Source organism: Rutidosis leptorrhynchoides, chromosome 11 (genome assembly GCF_046630445.1).
Source record: "Rutidosis leptorrhynchoides isolate AG116_Rl617_1_P2 chromosome 11, CSIRO_AGI_Rlap_v1, whole genome shotgun sequence".
Classification (NCBI taxonomy): domain Eukaryota; kingdom Viridiplantae; phylum Streptophyta; class Magnoliopsida; order Asterales; family Asteraceae; genus Rutidosis; species Rutidosis leptorrhynchoides.
This window is the reverse complement of record NC_092343.1, coordinates 147,370,965-147,396,787: the sequence shown is the minus strand read 5'-3', so window position 1 is coordinate 147,396,787 and position 25,823 is coordinate 147,370,965. Positions and strand designations below refer to the sequence as shown.

Here is a 25,823-nt window from a genome sequence, read left to right as displayed (position 1 = left end):
GGAGCATGTGAAGTGGAACACTAATAGTAGCTAGGGTTTTTGATGGAAACTTTGTTTTGGTCTGTTTACCCATAATACAAGCAGAACAAGGTTTATCTTTCTTAAAAGTTTGTTGAGGAAGACCTCTTACAAGCTTCTCTTTGGAAAGCTCATTAATATTTTTAAAATTAAGATGAGAAAGCCTTTTGTGCCAAAGCCAATTGAGTTCAGGGACAGTCTGAGAGTACAGACATGTTTCAATGTCAGCATCAACAGAATCCAGATCTAACATATACACATTTTGAAATCTCCAGGCCACAAGTGTTGGCCTTCCTTTAGGATCATAAATAATACCAGCTTTCTTCCTGATTCTGATTTTACAATCTTCATCAGCAATTTGACTCACACTTAGCAGATTATGCTTCAAACCTTCAACTAAAGCAACTTTCTTAAATGCAACACTTCCAGCTTTAACAGTACCATAACCAATAGTCTTTGCAACAGAATTATCCCCATATCTTACAGAAGGACCTTTTTCTTCAACAAACCCTACTAGATGCTCTTTGCACCCAGTCATGTGTCTTGAGCAACCACTATCCAGATACCACATATTACCCTGCTACACAAGATATAATCAAAAGAGAATGATTAGTTTTTAAGGGGAACCCACTTTTCAGTGGGTTCAGTTGGAGTACCCTTTACTCTCCAGACAAAAGCTTTATTTCCAATCCAGATCCACTTGTCCTTAATAGACTTAAAGACACTTTTATTTTCACAAGCTTTGGGTTTCCATTTCTTCTTAATTTTCTTAGGAAAACAAGATGTTCTTTTAACTGAAGGTTTTTCTTGACTCTTGATTTTTTCATTGAGTTTTGAAATTTCTTTTTTGAGTTTTTGAATAGTCTTAGCTTGTTTTAACTTTGACCTTCTTTTAGTTGACATTTTTGGATCTGGACAGATGCAAGTGTCAGATGATGAATCAGAGTTGTCCTTGCAACTTGACTCTTGAGTGTCAGATTCTAAGTCAGAACACACACTATTATTCTGTGAGACTAAAATGTTAGAGTCTGAAGGTTTCAAAAGTTCAGACTCTAATGGGTTTTTACTTTCAGGTATTATAGTCTCAGAAGGCTCAACATGATCTAATGATCTTACAAAAGCATTGGTTAAAATATTTTTGTCACCATCAAACTTTACAAATGTGTTAGGTAAAATGTCAGGTTTGAATTTACTTGGATCAACTTCCACAATATTATTTAATATTTAGTTTTCACCTAGTATTGCTTTGACATCATTTAGAATTTGTTTGGCAATAGCATCAGAATTCTTTTTGGAAGATACACACCAAGATTTACAAATTGATTCATAATGTTTTGAACTTTTAATTGATCTTCCTAATTCAGTATTTAATCTTTTAGTTTCTTCTGTGTATGCCATTTTATATGTGTCAAGTTCAACCTCACATTTTTTTAAGACTTTAATTTCAGCATCTTTGTCTTTGATAACATTTTTAAGATCAAAAATTTTTGTTCTTAACCTATCAATATCATCTAAACACCATTGAAAGTCAAGCAGCAAGTACTGAAACATTCTCACTTTTTCATTATCAAGATAGTTCACAAAGTTTTGTACCTTATAGGCAGAAACTTTATTACAAGAAGAGTCTTTATCCATCTTCTCAATAGCTTTCAGATCTTCCTCAAACTTGCTAGAACCACTATCCTTTTTAATTATAGCCATAAGACACTTGTCCTCCTCCTCATCAGATGATGAGTCTTCATCTTCCCATGCTTCTGTGTACAAAGCTTTCTCTTGTTCTTTGTTCTTAGACTTTTCTGCTTCACTTTTTAACTTCATGTACTTCAACTTGTACTTTCTTGCTTTGTCAACAGACTTGTTGGAGTTTGAACCTCCTTCACCCTTAGACCAGCAGTCAGCAGCTATGTGACCTAATTTGCCACACTTGAAACATTTAGCTTTCTTTGGATCAAATGTACCCTTGCCTTTACCCTTCTTGTACCCAAACTTTTTCTGCTCAATCCTTTGAGTCAAAAGAGCCATCTGGATTTTTAGATCTTTAATCTCCTCATCTTCATCAGATTCACTATCATCATCAGAAGTTTCATCACTCTCAGATTCAACATTGCTAGAGTAACTAGAGAATAACTGCTTATTCTTCTTTGTGGTAGCCACCAATGCAGCTTCTGGATCTTTACCAGTTTTCTTAGCATTGATCTTGTTCTTCAGTTGTGTTTCCTCGAAGTTTGATAGTATACCAAACAACTCACTTAGCTCATAATCATCTCTCTTCTCACTAATTATCATAGAAGTAATCACATATTCAAAGTTTGAAGGTAGCAGTTCAATGAACTTTTGACACAACACTTGTTGTGTTTTCTCTACACCAACACTTTCAAGATCATTTATCAGAACCTGAAATCTTGAATGGAGATCACTTAAGGATTCTTTAGGCTCAGCAGCAAAATTCTCATAGCGTCTAATCAGATTCTTCTTATTATGAGTTTTAACAACCGTGACTCCTTCATAGTCATTAAGTAGCAGATCCCACATAGCTTTAGCAGTCTTGGCATGACTGATCTTTCTGAGAATTAGAACAGTTACAGCATTTCCAATAATACTCCTTATCTTGCTATCTAGTTTGAACTTTATTGATTCTGCTTCAGTCCACCTTTCTCTTGGTGTTTCATGAAAATAGGCAGGTTGTGCAGAAATAGTATCTGATGCAGGAACAACAGCTATCATTGAACCATGAATAATGGGTCCTGTAGTAAGAACATGTTTAGCTTCTTCATGAATAGATCCTAAAAACCATAGGACTTTCAATTTCCAAGTTGCAAAGTCTGTGCCATCAAATATTGGCACACCTTTTCCAGCCATAACTGGGGTAGGAATGGTACTGGTAGACATTTTGATAAAAATATGGATCGTTTGTAAAGATCACCGTGATAGGATTTACACCTTACCCGCTCTGATACCAGTTGTTAGTTCACAGTAATACAACTATGAACATCAGACTCTCACTTTATACAATAAATAAGATTTAAAGTGCAGAAAATGAGAGAATACGATGAATAGAATAAGTGATAGATAATTGATCGTGCAAAGTACATTTTCAAACTAAAACATACGTCCCTATTTATACAGATAAAGACCAAATCTGGAGATTTGGTTTCCAAAACTACTTAGCTATAAATATGGTAAAGATAAACTAAAAAGCCAAACTAATTTGCTAATAATTCTAAAGTCAACTTCTGGAGATAAAACCGAATCTTTAAAACAAATCCTTTTAAACTTCAAACATATCTCTAGAATAATCTTTAGCTTTGGCTTCAAGAAATCTTCAACCGTTGACTTCAGTAAATAGCAGATTCTATAACTTCAGACTCTAAATCTCTAGACTCTAAAATCTGCAAAATGCTTTTGACTCATCAGATTATTTTTTTTCATTTTCCCAACAATTTTGGATCGAAATTCCTTACAACAAAGGCTAATAGCTGCTATTACAGTGTTTTTCATTCACTTTTGTAGCTTAATATTGTGTTTTTCAAACAACTTGTTGTAGTCGTACGTTACATTTTGATCTAAAAAGCTTGATATTAAAGTTGTTAACTGACATCATTATAAGCTTTATATTATTTAAAAAAAAATTGAGCATGTCATAACTTTTAATTGTTTTTTTGTTGTTTCATGCTTCTGTTTAGGTTGTTGGGAGCTTCTTAGCTGCAAAGAAGAAATTTGCATAATTTTCATAAGGTTTGGTGAAGAAGAAGGCTAAAAAGACGATTTTACCCTCACATGCAATGCATATGTCAACGGTTAACATATTTTTTTTAACGGAGTTTAGAAGGATGGACTTGGTATGTTTAAATGGGATAATGGAAGGATGCTGTTAGTCAAAAAAACCGGAGAAACGCTGTTAACTTTTGGTTTATAATGGAGGGACCAACGGCACAGGAAAAATTATTTTTTGACAAGTTATTGAATATCTATTTGCTATTTATATGGACAATATAACTTTTGATTGCATGACCCATGCTTATGCCAATGACAAAGAATTGCTCATTAAGTTATGGCTTTATATGGCTTTATTTTATTTTATTATTGATTGTACCAACCTTTCATTTGTCTTAATGTTATGTGCTTTGTACTTACCGTATTGAATTATCATCAAGCAGGTATGGAAATGATAGTTGTTTGGATGTTACATAGTGAAAAGCAAATTAACTCATTTGGACTTCTTTTAACCGTTATGTCATTTTGGTGTTGGGTAATGATCAATTTCAATTGTAACACCCCGTCAGAACACACTAACGGAATATTAACTTTAGGTCCCACAGTTAACGGTCACGCCCTCTATATGAGACGTTTTCCGAAAAGTAATCGCATTTATTTCAAAAGCATTTTCATTAATCTAAAATAAAACCAAGCGTTGACATTAATGACATAATTAATAATCCATAACATTATTTAATAGGAAACACTTTTAAATGCGATAAAATGTTCTTGACATAAAGACCCATGCTGGAATCCAATCCAGTGTATGCACCACGTAAGCACATAGTCATCAAAGCAATGCGGAAGCTAAGTACCTTTAAGAACCTGAGATAAAACATGAAAACGATCAACAAAAATATTGAGTGAATCTACAGGTTTAAGTAAATCAGTTTATCTTTGTTAGACCACGAGATTTAGTTCAAAGCAGTAAAAGTTATACAACAGTTATGAGCACTTGAATATAAAGCTTTAACCCGCGGATAGCTTAAATGCGCTACACGTCTTCCTTTACCCGATATTGCAAACGCTGATCAAGCATTCGGTTACAAAATTATAAGCACCCAGTTCATTGAGTGAGGTTTGTCAAACCTACGGTACCGTCCTTATAGTTCGAGCCTTACAAAGTAATTAATATATTCAAGCTAGAGGCTTTTGGATCAAACTCATTGTGCATATTCAGTTTTTGTACTCGTGTCTAATGCGTAAAATAGTTTAAAACAGCATGTTATCTCATCCCAAAAAGTAAAAGTGTATGAGACTGTAGACTCACCTTAGCAAAAGCACTTGTAATTATCTTAGCAAAACGTACGGTTGTCGAACAATCTCGACTGAACAACGCAACCTAGATAAGTAAATCATCTTAAGTATATACTTATAGGTCAAACCATGTCAATCCATAGTGTACGCAAAGTCCTAGTGCTCAGACTGACTCAACGAACAAGTAAAAGTCAACTAATCCAAGCAAGTCAACAAAGTCAACGAAAGTCAACCCTAAAGTCAACTCGGTCAAAGTGGTCAACTAAAGTCAAACATCTCAGTAGATCATACAAACATGATCAATAAATCAAACCTAGTTCAAGTATCATTTACAAGTCATAATTAAGCATATTGCACTTTTGCACCTTAAAGCATGCCTTAGAAATTCGTACGTCATAAAAAGATCCAACTATAGCTCATAGCACATAAATCATTAAATCATGAACAACTCCAGATCATAACTAAACTTAAAATCTATTCCATAAAGTCCGGCCAAAGCCTCATACGATAAATAAAAGTCCAATATCAGAAAAGGTCAATTCATAGTTCATTACAGCAATTTCTGCCCGCGCGTCAATTTTTAAACATTTTTCATAAAATATAGAAAATAGATTTTGATGAACGGCCAATTGGAATCATCTAAAAACATCTCAAAGTTTTAGTGATAAAATAATCAGAAATATTGCTTTAGCCAATTTGCACAGTTTTCCAAATCTTTATAGACTCATCAGTTTTTGATCATCAACCGGACACATCACAAAGATGGGCATATATCTCATGGAAAATCACGTTTTCTCAAGTTCTCATACAAATGAAACATGTCAAGGAACATTTTAACTAACATATTCCAGAAGATCAAAGTCTAAATCAATTCCTAGTTCACTCTAGCAATTTTTATGTAACTTTGAAAAAACGATTCAGCTCACTTTAAAAACCAAATCTTCGTTTTGACATAACGGGAGCATTACATAACCTTTTGATGCAAATCTTAAGTCTAAATTGCATAAATTTTCTAAAGGAATATAGTAGTACACTTTATACAAGCTAAAACACAAAGAATGCAACTCAAAAAATTCGTATATCATGCAAACAACGTCAATCGAGCAATTAAACGATAAACGATAACACGAGACACCATTAATTGAGCACTAGACTTGATTACACTATGTAATTGAACAAAAATCAGTTCTAATAAGATTAGGGTTTATAGTTTTATACCTCTAGAGATCAAATTGCCTATATCAATGCGTAGAGGACGATAAAAGCAACAACGTTCGTGTAGAGTGCAAGAGCAAACAAACAAAAATTGATGATGATTAAATTGTGAGGTTTTCAAAAATTGATGGTGATTAAATTGTGAGGTATTGAGGGTGTATATATAGACTCATGGATTATGAATTAATAAATATTCATTTATATTTATTGTAGATGATATCATATTAAATATCTAGCATATCTCATATTAAATGTAAGCATATCTAATATTAAATGTAGACATAGATTTGATTGATAGACTTTAAGGAACATGATCCCTATAATCAAGGGATATGATATCAAATCATATATTATATATTTGGCCAATTAACAAAAGTTGAATGTGATAGGTTCATTTACTTATGTATGAATATGAATTGAATGAATGAAATGGATTCCACATTTACATATTTAGTCCTTATATTTCAATATGTATTACAATATTATTTATGTAAATACACCACTTTCTAGAGTCCTTTTAGAATAAGTGGTGTGTAATAAAACTCATGTGTAATTAAAATAATAGTAGCCCATGAATGTTGAAAATCTTGGCTACTTTAAGTGTGTCTTTTCCATATGGTTAAAACTAGTAGGTTCCATGTGTGGAAATTTGTGTCTAAATGATATGTACTAGATAAGCTTTAATATATATATGTCATTATCTATATTGATTTTCTTATAATATACGATTTAGTCCTTGATCATTGTAAGTTTATTTAATTTGTTTGATGATGATGTCAAAGATTAAAAGTTTAGGTAATTTCAATTACCCGACAGTCTCGTGAGACCTCTGTTACAGTTTTAAAAACCGTGTCGTTTTCTCAGTATTTCAAATTATGAAATAAGTTTTTTGACTAATGTAATTATATATTAAATATGTTAGTTCATCATGAACTCAAGTATGCATTTAATTTAATTAAATACATTAATCGAAAGTAAACACCATTAAATACTTTAACATACAGTTAACAAAGCTTAACGGAAATAGCTAGGGTATTACATTACCTCCCCGTTAATGAAATTTCGTCCCGAAATTTAGTGCACGTCCGCCGAAGTTATCTCGTTAGGAAACAGTTGCGGATACTTTTGCTTCATATGGTCTTCACGTTCCCATGTGAATTCCGGTCCTCTGCGTGCGTTCCATCGAACTTTCACAATCGGTATGTTGGTCTGCTTTAGGCTTTTGACCTCACGGTCCATGATTTCAACAGGTTCTTCTTCAAAATGAAGTTTAGGATCTACTTGTATCTCGTCCAAAGGAATTATCAAATTCTCATCTGCCAAACACTTCTTCAAGTTTGACACGTGAAACGTATCGTGAATCTCGCTAAGTTCTTGAGGTAAACTTAATCTATATGCTACGGGTCCAATCCGTTCAGTAATCTCAAAGGGTCCAACATACCTTAGACTTAACTTGCCTCGTTTCCCAAAACGAACTACACCTTTCCAAGGTGATACTTTCAGCATGAGTTTGTCACCAACTTGAAATTCTAGAGGTCGTCTTCGATTATCAGCATAGCTCTTTTGTCGACTTCGTGTGGTTTTTAACCTCTCTTGGATTTGTATAATCTTTTCAGTAGTCTCGTGAATAATCTCGGGTCCTGTCAATTGACTATCCCCTAATTCACTCCAGCATATCGGTGATCTACACTTTCTCCCGTATAACATCTCGAAAGGTGCGACCTTAATACTCATGTGATAACTATTGTTGTACGAGAATTCTGCCAACGGTAAGTGCCTATCCCATCTGTTCCCAAAATCAATAACACATGCTCTCAACATGTCCTCTAAAGTTTGGATGGTTCTTTCGCTTTGGCCATCTGTCTATGGATGATATGCTGTACTCATATCAAGTAGAGTTCCCATTGCCTTTTGCAATGTCTGCCAAAATCTAGATGTAAATCTGCTGTCTCTGTCGGAGATAATAGATATCGGCACTCCATGTCTGGAAACCACTTCTTTTAGGTAAACCCGTGCCAACTTTTCCATCTTATCCGTCTCCTTAATCGGTAGAAAATGAGCTGATTTTGTGATACGATCAACAATAACCCAAATGGTGTCGTAACCTCCCACAGTCTTGGGTAACTTAGTAATGAAGTCCATTGCAATACATTCCCACTTCCACTGGGGAATCTCTAGCTGTGTCAGCAGTCCTGACGGTCTCTGATGTTCTGCCTTGACCTTAGCACATGTCAAGCATTTACCAACGTAGATAGCAATATCGGCTTTCAGATTGGGCCACCAATATAGTGCCTTAAGATCTTGATACATTTTGTCGGATCTAGGGTGAATAGAGTATCTTGACTTGTGTGCCTCATCTAACACTAGTTCCCCTAGTCCGCCAAATTTCGGTACCCAGATTCTATTAGCAAAGTAATGAGTTCCATCATCTCTAATGGAAAACTGCTTATCTAGTCCCTTGAGTGATTCAGTAGCAATATTCTCTTGCGTTAACGCCTCAAGTTGTGCATCGCGTATCTGAGAAGTAATGTTCGTTCGGACAGTCATATTCAGCGCTCTAACTCGGAGAGGTTTAGCCTTCTCTTTCCTACTCAAGGCATCTGCAACAACATTAGCCTTGCCAGAATGATAGCGGATCTCACAGTCGTAGTCGTTCAGCAGTTCTACCCAACGTCTCTGTCTCGTGTTGAGCTGTTTCTGATCGAAGATATGTTGCAAGCTCTTGTGATCGGTGAAAATCGTAAACTTAGTACCATACAAGTAGTGTCTCCACATCTTCAGTGCAAACACCACAGCACCAAGTTCCAAATCATGTGTCGTATAGTTCTGCTCATGAATCTTCAACTGTCGTGACCCATAGGCAATCACTTTCTTCCGTTGCATCAACACGCAACCAAAACCTTGTCTTGAAGCATCACAGTAAATCACGAAATCTTCATTCCCTTCGGGTAAAGACAAAATTGGAGCAGTAGTCAATTTCTGTTTTAACAATTGAAATGAAGACTCATGTTGCTCAGTCCATTCATACTTTTTACCCTTGTGAGTCAATGCTGTCAACGGTCAGGCAATAGTAGAAAATCCCTCAATGAATCTTCTATAATAATCGGCGAGACCTAAGAATTGCCGAATCTGCGTTGGCGACTTAGGAGTCTCCCATTTCTTCACCGTTTCTATCTTCGCAGGATCAACTTGAATACCATTAATACCTACGATATGACCCAAAAATTGAAATTCTTGCAGCCAAAAGTCACACTTCGACAACTTAGCATACAACTGCTCTTTCCTGAGCATCTCAAGTATCAAACGGAGATGTTGTTCATGTTCTTTCTCATTCTTAGAATATACCAAGATATCATCAATGAACACAATAACAAACTTGTGTAGGTATGGCTTACACACACGGTTCATGAGATCCATGAACACTGCCGGTGCGTTCGTCAACCCAAACGGCATTACTGTAAATTCATGATGTCCGTAGCGTGTTCTGAACGTTGTCTTCGGTATATCTGTCTCCTTTACTCTCATCTGATGGTAACATGACCTCACATCAATCTTAGAGTAACATCCTAATCCTTGCAACTGATCAAACAGATCATCGATCCTCGGTAACGGATACCTATTCTTAATAGTCAGCTTATTTAGTTCTCTGTAATCTATACAAAGTCTCATAGATCCATCCTTCTTCTTAACAAAAAGAACTGGAGCTCTATCTCTAAAGTCCTTGGCCATGTAGCCCGCCTTCTTGCACCAGTCACAAATCAGAGCATTGAGACCCTGATGTTCTTCACTATGGGGAGTACTTCGATGCAGAATAGCATAACATGCTAGTTCAAATAACAAACAAGGCTATAAACAAATATACTAGCATCGAGTAGTGATGCGTAGTAAGTAGTAGTAAATCGTAGAGATTTAGTAGTGATAGCGGTAGATAGTAGTGAGTAGTGTTAGCTAGTAGTAGTAAACACTGGTATAAGTATATATGATAACAGTTTAAGTAGTAGATTATCATGCAGCATTACTACGTATAAATATATCACCACACAACACATAACATAAACAAGGCATACGTAGTAGTGTAGTAATTTACAACAGTTCTAGGTACTGGTCGTAGTCTAGACTCGCTTAGGTGTCTTAAAGACTCATACGGACACTCTAATGCAAATCCTAGTTCCCTACAACCATTAGTTCTGATACCAAATGTAACAACCCGTCAGAACACACTAACGGAATATTAACTTTAGGTCCCACAGTTAACGGTCACGCCCTCTATATGAGACGTTTTCCGAAAAGTAATCGCATTTATTTCAAAAGCATTTTCATTAATCTAAAATAAAACCAAGCATTGACATTAATGACATAAGTAAATAATCCATAACATTATTTAATAGGAAACAGTCTTAAATGCGATAAAATGTTCTTGACATAAAGACCCATGCTGGAATCCAATCCAGTGTATGCACCACGTAAGCACATAGTCATCAAAGCAATGCGGAAGCTAAGTACCTTTAAGAACCTGAGATAAAACATGAAAACGATCAACAAAAATATTGAGTGAATCTACAGGTTTAAGTAAATCAGTTTATCTTTGTTAGACCATGAGATTTAGTTCAAAGCAGTAAAAGTTATACAACAGTTATGAGCACTTGAATATAAAGCTTTAACCCGCGGATAGCTTAAATGCGCTACACGTCTTCCTTTACCCCATATTGTAAACGCTGATCAAGCATTCGGTTACAAAATTATAAGCACCCAGTTCGTTGAGTGAGGTTTGTCAAACCTACGGTACCGTCCTTATAGTTCGAGCCTTACAAAGTAATTAATATATTCAAGCTAGAGGCTTTTGGATCAAACTCATTGTGCATATTCAGTTTTTGTACTCGTGTCTAATGCGTAAAACAGTTTAAAACAGCATGTTATCTCATCCCAAAAAGTAAAAGTGTATGGGACTGTAGACTCACCTTAGCAAAAGCACTTGTAATTATCTTAGCAAAACGTACGGTTGTCGAACAATCTCGACTGAACAACGCAACCTAGATAAGTAAATCATCTTAAGTATACACTTATAGGTCAAACCATGTCAACCCATAGTGTACGCAAAGTCCTAGTGCTCAGACTGACTCAACGAACAAGTAAAAGTCAACTAATCCAAGCAAGTCAACAAAAGTCAACGAAAGTCAACCCTAACGTGAACTCGGTCAAAGTGGTCAACTAAAGTCAAACATCTCAGTAGATCATACAAACATGATCAATAAATCAAACCTAGTTCAAGTATCATTTACAAGTCATAATTAAGCATATTGCACTTTTGCACCTTAAAGCATGCCTTAGAAATTCGTACGTCATAGAAAGATCCAACTATAGCTCATAGCACATAAATCATTAAATCATGAACAACTTCAGATCATAACTACACTTAAAATCAATTCCAGAAAGTCTGGCCAAAGCCTCATACGATAAATAAAAGTCCAATATCAGAAAGGGTCAATTCATAGTTCATTACAGCAATTTCTGCCCGCGCGTCAGGTTTTAAACATTTTTCATTAAATATAGAAAATAGATTTTGACGAACGGTCAATTGGAGTCATCTCAAAACATCACAAAGTTTTAGTGATAAAATAATCAGAAACATTGCTTTAGCCAATTTGCACAGTTTTCCAAATCTTTACAGACTCATCAGTTTTTGATCATCAACCGGACACATCACAAAGACGGGCATATATCTCATGGAAAATCACGTTTTCTCAAGTTCTCATACAAATGAAACATGTCAAGGAAAATTTTAACTAACATATTCCAGAAAATCAAAGTCTAAATCAATTCCTAGTTCACTCTAGCAATTTTTATGTAACTTTGAAAAAACGATTCAGCTCACTTTAAAAACCAAATCTTCGTTTTGACATAACGGGAGCATTACATAACCTTTTGACGCAAATCTTAAGTCTAAATTGCATAACTTTTCTCAAGGAATACAGTAGAACACTTTATACAAGTTAAAACACAAAGAATGAAAATCAGAAAATTCGTATATCATGCAAACAACGCCAATCGAGCAATTAAACGATAAACGATAACACGAGACACCATTAATTGAGCACTAGACTTGATTACACTATGTAATTGAACAAAAATCAGTTCTAATAAGATTAGGGTTTATAGTTTTATACCTCTAGAGATCAAATTGCCTATATCAATGCGTAGAGGACGATAAAAGCAACAACGTTCGTGTAGAGTACAAGAGCAAACAAACAAAAATTGATGATGATTAAATTGTGAGGTTTTCAAAAATTGATGGTGATTAAATTGTGAGGTATTGAGGGTGTATATATAGACTCATGGATTATGAATTAATAAATATTCATTTATATTTATTGTAGATGATATCAAATTAAATATCTAGCATATCTCATATTAAATGTAAGCATATCCAATATTAAATGTAGACATAGATTTGATTGATAGAATTTAAGGAACATGATCCCTATAATCAAGGGATATGATATCAAATCATATATTATATATTTGGCCAATTAACAAAAGTTGAAAGTGATAGGTTCATTTACTTACGTATGAATATGAATTGAATGAATGAAATGGATTCCACATTTACATATTTAGTCCTTATATTTCAATATGTATTACAATATTATTTATGTAAATACACCACTTTCTAGAGTCCTTTTAGAATAAGTGGTGTGTAATAAAACTCATGTGTAATTAAAATAATAGTAGCCCATGAATGTTGAAAATCTTGGCTACTTTAAGTGTGTCTTTTCCATAAGGTTAAAACTAGTAGGTTCCATGTGTGGAAATTTGTGTCTAAATGATATGTACTAGATAAGCTTTAATATATATGTCATTATCTATATTGATTTTCTTATAATATACGATTTAGTCCTTGATCATTGTAAGTTTATTTAATTTGTTTGATGATGATGTCAAAGATTAAAAGTTTAGGTAATTTCAATTACCCGACAGTCTCGTGAGACCTCTGTTGCAGTTTTCAAAACCGTGTCGTTTTCTCAGTATTTCAAATTATGAAATAAGTTTTTCGACTAATGTAATTATATATTAAATATGTTAGTTCATCATGAACTCAAGTATGCATTTAATTTAATTAAATACATGAATCGAAAGTAAACACCATTAAATACTTTAACATACAGTTAACAAAGCTTAACGGAAATAGCTAGGGTATTACATCAATAAATCTGTTCCACACAAAACTGTATACGAATATCCGCTGCAAAGTGCGGACCTCTACACTAGTTTATTACATTAATTGTGATATTTGGGTTTAAAACACCTCCCATTTCAGCAGAGGCGAAGCCAAAATTCAAGATAAGGGGGCTCGACTTTTTTTATAAACCGTAACTTGTAACAAATGAACGTGGTCACATCTTTTAAACGATACTATCGATAAATATTGTATATATGTTACCGAATAAAAGAAACAAAGTCATAAAAATTACATAATACTTTTCTAACATTAAATCATCTCAAACTAATATAACTTGAACTAAAATTATTAAATAATAAATGGTTAAACTTGGGTTGTTGAGGATGGCTGAGCACCACCCAGTCCCCCTTGTCTCCGCCACTGCTTTTCAGTATAACTCCGTAATTCGTAAGCAACAGCTTTTCATTTTTAAATTTATGATGTAACATCCTGTGAGGTTAAGTGTTTGGGTGTACGTTAAGGGTACCTCAATTGCTCGAACAAGTATTGTTGGACTTCTTCTGGTAGAAAGCTTTAAAAAGCTTTTCATCTTCAGAAAAAGCAATACATAAATCGCCAAAAAGAAAAGAAAAACATTCTAATATGCCGAGACGTGAATATCGCCCTAAATCCCAATTTTTCTGCAGGAAGTAATGTCTTCCGGTGGTTACTTGAAAAGGGGAGAGATCACCACCAATTATATGATTCCATGATTTGTAATAACCCAACACATCTTCTTCTTCTTCTTCTTCTTCTTCTTCTTCTTCTTCTTCTTCTTCTTCTTCTTCTTCTTCTTCTTCTTCTTCTTCTTTAATGTTGCCATCATCATACACAAAACTCACCCAACACTCCCTTATAAATTGTTCATCAGGTTCATCTTTAAATGCGTTAATGGTGACATGGTCACCAGGTTCCATGTCATTCATTGTAAACATCCAATGGCTTATATATGTAATATACTCCTCATTTACCTTGCGATGCTCTTCAAAAAGTTTATAATGAACGTATATCCACGTGCAGTTCTTTGTTACATTACTAATTTTGATGATCGGCAGTTCTTCGTACGGAGTACAACAGAAATTTAATCCTGTGAGGGTTTTAGGAGATGAGGGGATGGTAAATGATATTGATGGCCCATCCTTTCTTATATCACTAATCCAATTCGGCATCTCTTTACCTCCATATATTGTGCTGAATATCCCAAATTCATAGTACATCTGTCGAATCACAATTAAACCACCATAATTTATTACAACCATAAATACATGTTATATACAGATTCACACAATAAGATCTGGATGGCTAACTTACCTTGCACTCGTTTTCGAATGGTATCAAACAATCATTTTTATTGGACTTTAAGTTACTCCACCCCAAACTACGTAATACTCTTTCCTCAACATCTGTTATTGGTTGAACTTTGATCACACCTTGGATTTCTATGGACGAAAATGGGTTACTAATAAAACTCAAAAGTAAAACCATTGGGGACATTTCTGGATCAAATATAACTTTACGTACCCGCTCGGATTTGAAGGTGCTAAGACGTCTTAAGGTAGGTGGAGGATGTTTGATTGATGTAAGCATTGTGCACTCTTCCATACTAAGTGTCTCAAGCCTAGGAAGGGTTCTCACGGAATTGGGCATTGAAGCAATTGGATTATTATCTAAAACTAATTCCTTCAACATAAATAGGCTACGCAAGTCTCTGGGAAATGATTCACTAGAAAAATTATTATTTTTAAGTGACAACCTTACTAATTTACATGGAAAAGAAACCGCCAAGAAGTTCAATCTTCGTGGTATAGCCATCACACTGAAAGAGGAAGATGTTTGTGAGTTTATACTAATGTTGTTACGCTTGAGCATCTCTAATGAATTCATACCCCTCATCTCAATTTGAGACTCACCAAAACAACCATCTAGCACTAGTGTTTTAACCTTCTCTAACTTTCCTAACTGAAGCTTTTCAATCCGGTTGCAGTAAGACAGATCAATGAAGGCAAGCTCACAACATTGATTAATTGACTCACAAATCTCAATCAAACCTGTGCAATTTCTAGCCATTAATCTCTCAAGTGCAGGAAGCTCGAGAAAACCACCCAAACTACGAAGCTCTTTACAGAAACTCATATCAAGGATCTTCAAAGATCCAAGCAATCGTGTATCTTTTGATCGCGATCCAGTCAACTGCAGGAATGGGTATAAATAATTAATAAGCAGTGACTCAACATGAGAGAACAGTAAAAATTGAAGTAGATCATTCAAATTTCTTACCTTTTGCCTCTTTTCAGGTCGTTGTGGATTACTAGAAGACAAGTCAAAAGATGTGATATTGCTGTAAGAAATGTCAAGAGCTACTAGCTTCTTCATTGGTAAATCTGAAGGCATAGATAGACTCTAAAGGGAACCATTGCATGCACAACCATCTTAATTTTTTAGGAAATTTCTTATAGGAGCCATTGAGTTGCACATAATTAAGTTGAAGTAGCTTTAGATCATCCATCTCACTTAATGCATCTGTTTCCAACTCAAATAATGATCCACGTACACTTTCTTTTTGAATCATATTCATGTCAAGGGCGAGGCCTTTAATATTCACCGTACCCTATGTTGAAAGAAATGCAAAAAAATATTAGTAAATGTTATATACACATGATAAATAAAATTAAAATACTTTCATTACTACTAAGTAACTACTAAAGCAGGTATGGCCTCTTACTATCATTTTTTTCAACACTTTGTACGACTCTGTATGACGCCATAATCTACTACGCTTCTCTGGCTTTTCAGGTGATTCTTGATGTACCACATCTTTTACCATCTCTTGAATTAATGAATGCATCATGAACTTGTTACCCTCTCCAATATTAAGAAGGCATCTGTCATTAAGATTACTGATCCCCGATCTTGTATGTTTTAACTTACATGCCTTTAATATTGTTTCTGCAATATCTCTATCCATTCCAACAAAAAAACAAGCAACATGCTTAATCAATTCCTTGTCTTCACAGTCCAAAGATTCAAAGCTCATTTTCAAAATATTGTTTATATGAGAAAAGGGTCCTTGGTTTAGCTTATCAATGCATTCTTCCCAGTAAGCAACATCTTTATTATGTAGAGAGCTTCCTACTACTTTAAGAGCCAACGGATGTCCTTCACAATACTTCACAACATTATCTGAAACTTGTTCATAGCCATCTTTGAGTTCTTCACACTTGAATGCATGATGAAATAGAAGTTTTCGCGATGCATTGTAAGATAGGCTTTTAAGTTTGTGCTCCATAGGCAGTGGCGAAACTAGGATTTCTTTCACCGGGGGCAAAAAAAAAATTTTTAATCGTAGCAATTTTTTTGGACAAAATTTGAAGATTTTGGGACAAAAGTTGGATATTTTGGGGCAAAATTTGAAAATTTTGGGGCAAAAGTTGGAGAATTTGGGGCAAAATTTGAAGATTTTGGGGCAAAATATGTAGGTTTGAGGGCAAAAAATAAAATCCACCGGGGGCAAAGTCGAAAAACTCAAAATTTTTACACTGAAAAAAAAAATCCACCGGGGGCGGCCCCCTGCCCCTTAACACTTTCGCCCCTGTCTATAGGCTTAGGTTTAACTTGTAGGTTGAATAATTCACAACACTCTGTGAACGAGGTGTTCTTGGCCGTTATTATGATTTTGCTTCCTGGATGAAGTGTTGGAGATATGGAGAACTTTAAACAATTAGAGGGAAGATTCTAGGAAATTCACACGAAGCTTCCACGAAGTTGTTAGGAAACTCACATGTAGCTTCCACGAAGTTGTGAGGAAATTCACATGTAGCTTCCACGAAGCTGTCAGAAAACTCACATGTAGCTTCCATGAAGCTGTCAGGAAACTCACATGAAGCTTCAAGGAATTGTTTTTAGCTTACTCCTTAAACCATTCTATAAATAGACCCTCTTGTAACTCATTGTAAACACACCACAAATATTCAGTAAATACATTCTCTAGTTGGTCCGTGGACTAAAGCAATCACAACGATTGCATATAACCACGTTATCCCTTGTGTCGATTTACATTTCTTGCATTTATAATCTTTCGTTCATTAAGTGGGTTAGTAATCTTGTAGAATTACTATCGGTGAGTGATCTTGTTGAATCACTTGCGTTGTTTTGGGTCCTAATATCCTTACAACTGGTATCAGAGCACAAGGTTTCGTTAAGGGAACGATGGCGGAAGACGGGAAGTTTAGAATCGACCGATTCGATGGGAGAGACTTTGGCTTTTGGAAGATGCAAATTGAAGATTACTTGTATCAAAAGAAGCTACATCAACCTCTGTTAGAGACCAAGCCCGAAAGCATGAGCGATGCCGATTGGACGCTTTTGGATCGTCAAGCTTTGGGTGCGATTCGTCTTTCACTTGCTAAGAACGTTGCATACAACGTTGTGAATGAGAAGACGATGTTTGCTTGCTTGAAAGCACTCTCTAACATGTATGAAAAACCTACCGCTTCTAATAAGGTTTTTCTCATGCGACAATTGTTCAATACGAAGATGAAGGAAGATACAAGGTTAGCATCGGTAGATATTGTGTTTGATGATGAGTTAAAGGCACTAATTTTGCTTTTGTCATTACCAGAAAGTTGGTCGGGTACGGTTACCGCGGTTAGTAGCTCCACGGGAACTACTAAGCTAGCGTTTGAAGCAATAAGGGATTTGATTCTTGGTGAAGATACTCGTAGGAGAAACTCTGGAGAATCGACATCCGCTTCTTTGTTAAGTACCGACAACCGTGGTAGGAAATTTGATCGCGGTGAAAAGAAGGGTAGAAAGAAGTCTAAGAAGAGGTATCCATCGAAAGATAGAAGTGAAGCTGTTTGTTGGGGTTGCAATCAAAAGGGGCACTTTCAAAGGAATTGTAAAAATGGTCCGGCGAAAGGTGTGAACTTGACCACAGATGAAAGTGATGATGCACTTTTGTGTAGTGTTGAAAATTCTATGGAGTCTTGGATTTTGGATTCGGGAGCTTCGTTTCATGCTACTCATGTCAAAAGCATGATGAAGAATTTTCGATCATATCAAGGCAGGGTGAGATTGGCTGACAACAAACAATTCAATATAGAGGGCATTAGAGATGTTGTATTGAAGACTACTCTTGGCTCTAATTGGACCTTGAAAAACGTAAGGTACATTCCTAAATTAAAAAGGAAACTTATTTCGGTTGGTCAATTAGATGATGAAGGTAACGCAGTTACTTTTGAAAACCGTCAATGGTAGGTGGTTAAGGGTAGTTGTGTCGTGGCTCGTGGACATAAAAGGGGAACTCTTTATATGGTTGAAGTGTTTGATGAAGACACAGTGGCAGCTACGGTTAATGTTGAGTCCGAATCAACTCTATGGCACCAAAGACTCGGGCATATGAGTGAGAAGGGTATGAAGATGCTTGTTTCGAGTGGGAGAATTCCAGATTTGAAAAAAGGTAGAACTTGGATTTTGCGAACCATGTGTATATGGGAAGCAAAAGAAGGTAACTTTTGGGAAATTGGGAAATGCTCCTAAGTTGGAGAAATTGGAGCTTGTTCATACGGATGTGTTTGGTCCAACCAATGTAGAATCACATGGAGGTTCTCGCTATTATGTCACCTTCATTGACGACTCCACTCGAAAGGTATGGGTTTATTTTCTTAAAGCTAAATCTGATGTATTTAATACATTTGTGAAGTGGAAACCTATGGTAGAAAATGAGACTAATTTGAAAGTCAAGTGCTTGAAGTCGGATAATGGAGGGGAATATGGTAGTCTTGAGTTTAAAGACCATTGTGCAAAGCTCGGTATTAGAATGTTGAAAACGGTACCGGAGACACCGCAACACAATGGGGTCGCCGAACGTATGAATCGTACGTTAAATGAAAGGACTAAGAGTATGAGACTACATGCTAGTTTGCCTAAGATGTTTTGGGCAGATGCGGTTAATACGGCGGCTTATTTGATTAACAGGGGACCCTCAACACCGTTGGGTTTTCCGAATTCCCGAGGAAGCATGGCAAGGTAAGAAGGTGAGTTATAATCACCTTAGGATCTTTGGGTGTAATGCTTATGTGAAGACCAAAGATGCGGATAGAGACAAGCTTGAAGCTAAGTCAAAGAAGTGTACTTTCATAGGTTACGGGTCAGATGAAATGGGTTATCGTTGTTGGGATAACGAGGCTAGAAAAGTGATTCGTTCTCGTGATGTTACCTTTGATGAAGATTCGGTTTATGGCAAACCGAAAACGGGGAGTCCTAAACCGGGTCATGTTACTTTTGACGATGTTTCTATTGATGATCTTGCAGGTTCTAGTGGGAGTACGGGTAACAATGAATTACCAATTAACGGTGAGGCTTCAGAAAATGCTAATGATGGAAATGATTCGAAAAGCGGTGATGATTACGAACATAGTGCGAGTTCTAGTGATGAGGAGGACACAAATAAAACCGGTCCAACCATTTCGGTTGCTCCTACACTAAGACGCTCGACTAGAGTGCCCAAACCTAATCCTAGGTATTCTCCATCAGCAAACTACTTGCTCTATACCGAGAATGGTGAACCCGAAAGTTACTTTGAGGTAAGGAAGACAAAAGAATCCACACAATGGGAGCTTGCCATGAAAGAAGAGATGGGGTCACTTGAAAAGAATAAAACTTGGTCACTAGTGAAGTTACCTCATGATAAAAGGGCGTTGCAAAGTAAATGGGTGTATCGAATCAAGAATGAGTTGGATGGCAAGAAAAGGTACAAGGCTCGTTTGGTGGTTAAAGGCTTTCAACAAAAGAAAGGAGTTGACTACCAAGAGATATTTTCACCGGTGGTGAAGATGACTACTATTCGTTTGGTACTTTCTATGGTTGCATCTGAGGACTTACATCTAGAGCAACTAGATGTGAAGACCGCATTCTTACATGGTAACCTTGATGAAGAGATCTATATGAGGCAACCCTAGGGCTTTGAGGTAAAGGGTAAAGAGAAGTGAGTTTGTAAGCTAAAGAAAAGTTTGTATGGATTGAAGCAAGCACCTCGGCAATGGTACTTGAAGTTTGATGAGTTTATGAAGAAGATTGGTTTCTTAAGATGTGAAGCGGATCACTGTTGCTACATGAAGAAATTCAAGTCTTCTTACATAATCTTATTGTTGTATGTTGATGACATGTTACTTGCAGGTTCCAATGTCATAACCCGACCTTAACCATAAGGACGAATACAATAACATATGATTTCATAGCGAGGTATTGACCTCTATATGCGACATTTTTCAAAAACTGCATTCGTTTTTACAATACAAACCATAGCTTTTATTACATATACAAGGTTTAAACAACTTAATAATGATTATCGTTTAGCGATAATCTTAGACTTACAAACTTTACATGTGATAATAACAATACGACTTCCAACATATTTTACATTACAAATCCTCCGATATGCAGTTTTATTTTTGACACAAATATGCATACTCAAGATCTTGCTTAAATTCAGCATGTTGCAGCGGAAGCTTTTAGTTATCACCTGAGAATAAACATGCTTAAAACGTCAACATAAAGTTGGTGAGATATAGGTTTAATGCTGGCAGCGTTATAAATATAGACCACAAGATTTCATATATAAACGTTTTAATAAAAATATTCTAAGTTGTTGAGCACTTGATAACCATACTTAACATTTAATCAACGTCGCATATTCCCTTTATTATGAAATCTTACTACACCGGACCAAGTGTAGTTACCGAAACAAAGTACTGTGCAACTGTTGAATACTGGTCGTCCAGTCCGGTTGGGGTTGTCAGGCCCGATAGATCTATCAACAGGATTCGCGTTTACAATACCTCATGTAAATAGTAGTTACCAAGTTACAGGGAAGTATGCCAGTGGTACAACTCAACGTAGAATATATATTTTTAATCACTTGTGTCCATAACGTAAATCATAAAATACATGTATTCTAATCCCGAAATATTTAGAGTTTAAAAGTGGGACTATATACTCACTTTTGCCTTGAAGGTATTTATCACGACTTGGTCTCCGATAGATATCACGAACCTAACCATATATATAATATATCAACATATTTTCTTTTTAAGTACTGTGTTGTCAAATGACGTGTTGCGTACAATCATGAGGTCTTATGATTAATCTTCTCGTGTTGTTTACGGGTGGTCCTGAAATATATAAAATCAAATCATAAGTAAATATATATGAAATATCATATTAATTAGAAATATATGATTAATTTAATTTTTCTCCAAATATTTTCGTAGCTAAACTAGCTTCGCATACCCGATCTTGTTTTAGTCGTAGTTTCTTCATTACAACGCCGTTTTTGTTGGTTCAACTTGCCACTTCCTTGGATCGAGTCAAATTTTAAGAATATGAACTGAAAATACCTTAGGTTGTATTCGAAATCATAGGTTATAGGTCAAACTTTGGTGAAACTTATGAAAGTGATCATTTTCCATCATAAAAACAACATTTAATGATCTTTTTTCTAAAAATACTTACACTTTGAGTTAAACCATGAAATTTTTATGTGTTAACATATTCATAAGAAATATCATTTTTCCAGAATATGAACTTCCAATTCAAAGCTTAAGATGGTTTTTAATTATCCAACCCAAAACAGCCCCCGGTTGCACTCCGACGACGTAGATTCAGTTTTTAAGGTGTTCTTTGTAAAACCAAGTTACATCTTGTTAAGTTAGCATATCATTATGATATATTACAGGTCTTGAAGTGTTTTAAAAGTCAAGTTAGAAGGATCTATTTAGTTTGCAAACAAGTTTGAAATCATTCAAACTATGTTCTTGTAGTTAAAATTTTACAACATAAAATAAGATAGCTATATAAATATGAATCGAATAAGGTTATGAACAAGGTTACTACCTCAAGTTACTTGGACAAAGTTACTGTAAAAGATGAGAAAAATCTTAGAACCAAAAGAGTGGTGGAGTTGGATCAAAAGGTTGGAAGTAAACTTGTATTTTTGGAAGGATTATTGAAGTTTTCTTGTAAGGAATTTATTATGATGATTAAGGCTTGTTTTTGAAGCAAGATCTTCATGGTTATTTGCTGAGATTGTGAAGAACACTTAAAGTTCCTAAGAGTGTGTTTTTGGTTAGAGAAAATGTGTAGTAAAAATAAAATTGGAATGGAGTATAAATGGTGGTGAAAAGATGTATAAATTTGTAATATTGTGCAAAAGTCTTGTAATATGCCAAATTGATTAATCATGCATGCTAAGATCCAAAATTGGCTGACTCATGGCTGCTAATAAAGTGATTGTGATGTGTATATACCAATAGTAAATACGTATAGAAGCTGGGTATGATACGGGTACATATACCCAAGATATACGTATAAAAATCTTGAGAAAACGGAACTAGGATTCAAATATAGCTATCTTTTGTAAATATACTTATATTGTTTTATGTATATAAATCCTTTAAAAGTGATAAAATACATATCTATACGATACATGTATAAGCATTATAAGTTTTTAGTATTTAAGTCGAAGAACGTCACATATAGTTATCGTTTTGAAAACTTAAGTTAGTAGTCTCAAAATATACTTATAACTCATTGTTATTAGTACACAATGAGATGTTAAAACATTCTTAGGTCATGTTAAATATATAAAAATACATATATATACACAAACGTATAATTATCGTATGTTATATAGTTCGTGATATCATCGGTCAAATTGGACGGTCAAACGTTGTGTAAAACTCTTTTCAAAAACATAAGTCTCAATAATTTAGATTGCTTATCATGTTGATAAGGTTTAATTTATGTAAATATTAATCTTATAAGTGTAAAACGATCGGAAAAATCCGGGTTGTTACATCCAACATGTCTGAAATCAACAAGTTGAAAGGATTACTTTCCCATGAGTTCGAGATGAAAGATCTTGGTGCTGCTAGGTAAATACTTGGCATGAGTATTGTACGTGATCGTGTGAAAGGTACTCTATACTTGTCTCAATCCAAATATATTGAGAAAGTAGTAGAGAGGTTCAATATGGAGAATTCAAAGGCTCGTTCTATGCCTTTGGGTAGCACGATTAAGTTATCAAAAGTCAATCACCAAAGATGGCAAAAGACAAAACGGATATGGAAAAGGTTCCATATGCATCGGCTGTGGGTAGTATTATGTATGTCTTGGTTTGTACAAGACCCGATATTGCTCAAGCAGTGGGAGTTGTAAGTCGTTATATGTCTAATCCGGGGAAAGAGCATTGGGAAGCGGTCAAATGGTTGCTTCGTTATTTGAATGGTACTTCTAATATGGGATTGTGTTTCTCCAAAAAGAATCTCATACTTAGGGGTTATGCGGATGCTGATTTGGGTGGATGTGATGATTCGGGGAAAAGCACTACGGGTTATGTTTTCACAATAGGGAAGACGGCGGTTAGTTGGAAGTCTCGACTACAAAAGAGTGTTGCTTTATCAACCACCGAAGCCGAATATATGGCTATTGCAGAAGCTTCTAAAGAGCTTGTTTGGTTGAAAAACTTCTTAGGTGAGTTGGGTAAAAGACAAGACTATTGCGTCTTGAATTGTGATAATCAAAGTGCGGTTCATCTTGGGAAGAATCCGGTGTTTCATAGTCGTACGAAACACATCAAGATAAGGTATCATTTTATTCGACAACATATAAATGATGGTACTTTATTATCGGAGAAAATCCTTGGTACGAAGAATCCTGCTGATATGTTTACTAAGGTTGTTACGACAGAGAAATTGAGGTTTTGCATTACCTCAATTGGTCTTCTAATGAATTGATGAGAGAAGACCCCAACTAGAGAATTAGAGAGTTAATGTTTCAATTCTAACAAGTAGTGTTGAAGACCTTGTATCGAAAGTCTGCTCATCCGAAGTATGTGTTGAGTGTGCATGTCCCAAATGGAGTTTGGCGGTATAATGGTGGTTTAATGCTCTTGGTTAGATCGTTGATATTTTGGGTTGACGAAGGTTGGGTTTGTTCAAAGTCTCCAAGTGGGAGATTGTTGGAGATATGGAGAACTTTAAACAATTAGAGGGAAGATTCTAGGAAACTCACACGAAGCTTCCACGAAGTTGTTAGGAAACTCACATGTAGCTTCCACGAAGTTGTGAGGAAATTCACATGTAGCTTCCACGAAGCTGTCAGGAAACTCACATGTAGCTTCCATGAAGCTGTCAGGAAACTCACATGAAGCTTCAAGGAATTGTTTTTAGCTTACTCCTTAAACCATTCTATAAATAGACCCTCTTGTAACTCATTGTAAACACACCACAAATATTCAGTAAATACATTCTCTAGTTGGTCTGTGGACTAAAGCAATCACAACGATTGCATATAACCACGTTATCTCTTGTGTCGATTTACATTTCTTGCATTTATAATCTTTCGTTCATTAAGTGGGTTAGTAATCTTGTAGAATTACTATCGGTGAGTGATCTTGTTGAATCACTTGCGTTGTTTTGGGTCCTAATATCCTTACATGAAGACCTTTATTTCCTAGTAACTCATTTAACTGATCGACATTATCAATATCGTCAAGAACTAGAAACGCCCTTTTACGGGATAGTGCATTTTCAATACGGGAGGTGTTTTCAGAAATGCGATCAAGTTGAACTGGAGATGTTTTCCTAATGTTGCCAAGAAGCTGTTTTTGTAAACCAAGCATTCCATTAAATTGAGCACAAGCAGAACTGATTTTTTCAATAAAGCAACTTGCGTCAAATTCATGACGATGTAACTCGAAGACGTGATTGGCTACAGACGTCTTTCCGATCCCACTCATGCCCGTAATAGTAAGAATGTCAACCGTATCTGAGACATCTTTCAACCATGAAGTGATGAAATAAATGGAGTACTCCCTCCCAACAAGTAGTGACAGAGAACTACTTACGGTTCCACCTAATCTGTGGTAGATGTCCTCGATGATTTCTTCTATAAACTTCACTTCTTGCCTGAAAATTAGTAGTCAAAGTGGTCAACCACATAAGCTTCACTTGAGGCATATTCTTCACTCTTTATTCTTTAATTTTTCTAACCATTTATGGTTTTATGTCACAATAAATTGTATAGAGCTTATTTTGTTAGTTACTTTGATTTCTGGGCGGATGTAGTTTGACCGGTGGTTGCACGGGACACCATTGAAATACGTGATGTAGTGATAAGTCATTTAGTAGAAAACTTTTCGTGTTAGAGTATTAGTGATAAGCCCACAATGCAATCGGACTGGGCCAAACCTATTATCTAACATATATAACCTTAGTAAACTAACTTACATGTCTTTGGTTAAATGATACTAATAAACTAAACGGACACATGCCAAACAAAAGAAAATAGAAGACTAGATAGT

At 35.4% G+C, this 25,823-nt stretch overlaps 1 protein-coding gene across 1 annotated transcript; it reads right to left on the bottom strand.

Annotated features, from left to right (window-relative positions):
- Positions 1 to 16,130: 16,130 nt before the first annotated feature.
- LOC139875043 (disease resistance protein RUN1-like) lies at positions 16,131 to 25,615 on the bottom strand. The gene is made up of 3 exons (XM_071862420.1): positions 25,566 to 25,615; positions 24,965 to 25,428; positions 16,131 to 16,771 (listed from the first exon to the last, which is right to left on the bottom strand). Exons 1-3 carry the CDS (start codon positions 25,613 to 25,615, stop codon positions 16,131 to 16,133), a joined length of 1,155 nt encoding a protein of 384 aa, XP_071718521.1.
- Positions 25,616 to 25,823: the final 208 nt, after the last annotated feature.

What these genes read in the sequence shown, in the direction of transcription:
- LOC139875043 (XM_071862420.1), bottom strand. Translation starts at nt 25,615, where the DNA reads ATGGTGTCCCGTGCAACCACCGGTCAAACTACATCCGCCCAGAAATCA. An exon ending in ACATCCGCCCAGAAATCAAA is followed by an intron (nt 25,429 to 25,565) that starts GTAACTAACAAA and finishes ACTAATTTTCAG; the next exon opens with GCAAGAAGTGAAGTTTATAG. An exon ending in TGAGTTACTAGGAAATAAAG is followed by an intron (nt 16,772 to 24,964) that starts GTCTTCATGTAA and finishes CCCCGGTGAAAG; the next exon opens with AAATCCTAGTTTCGCCACTG.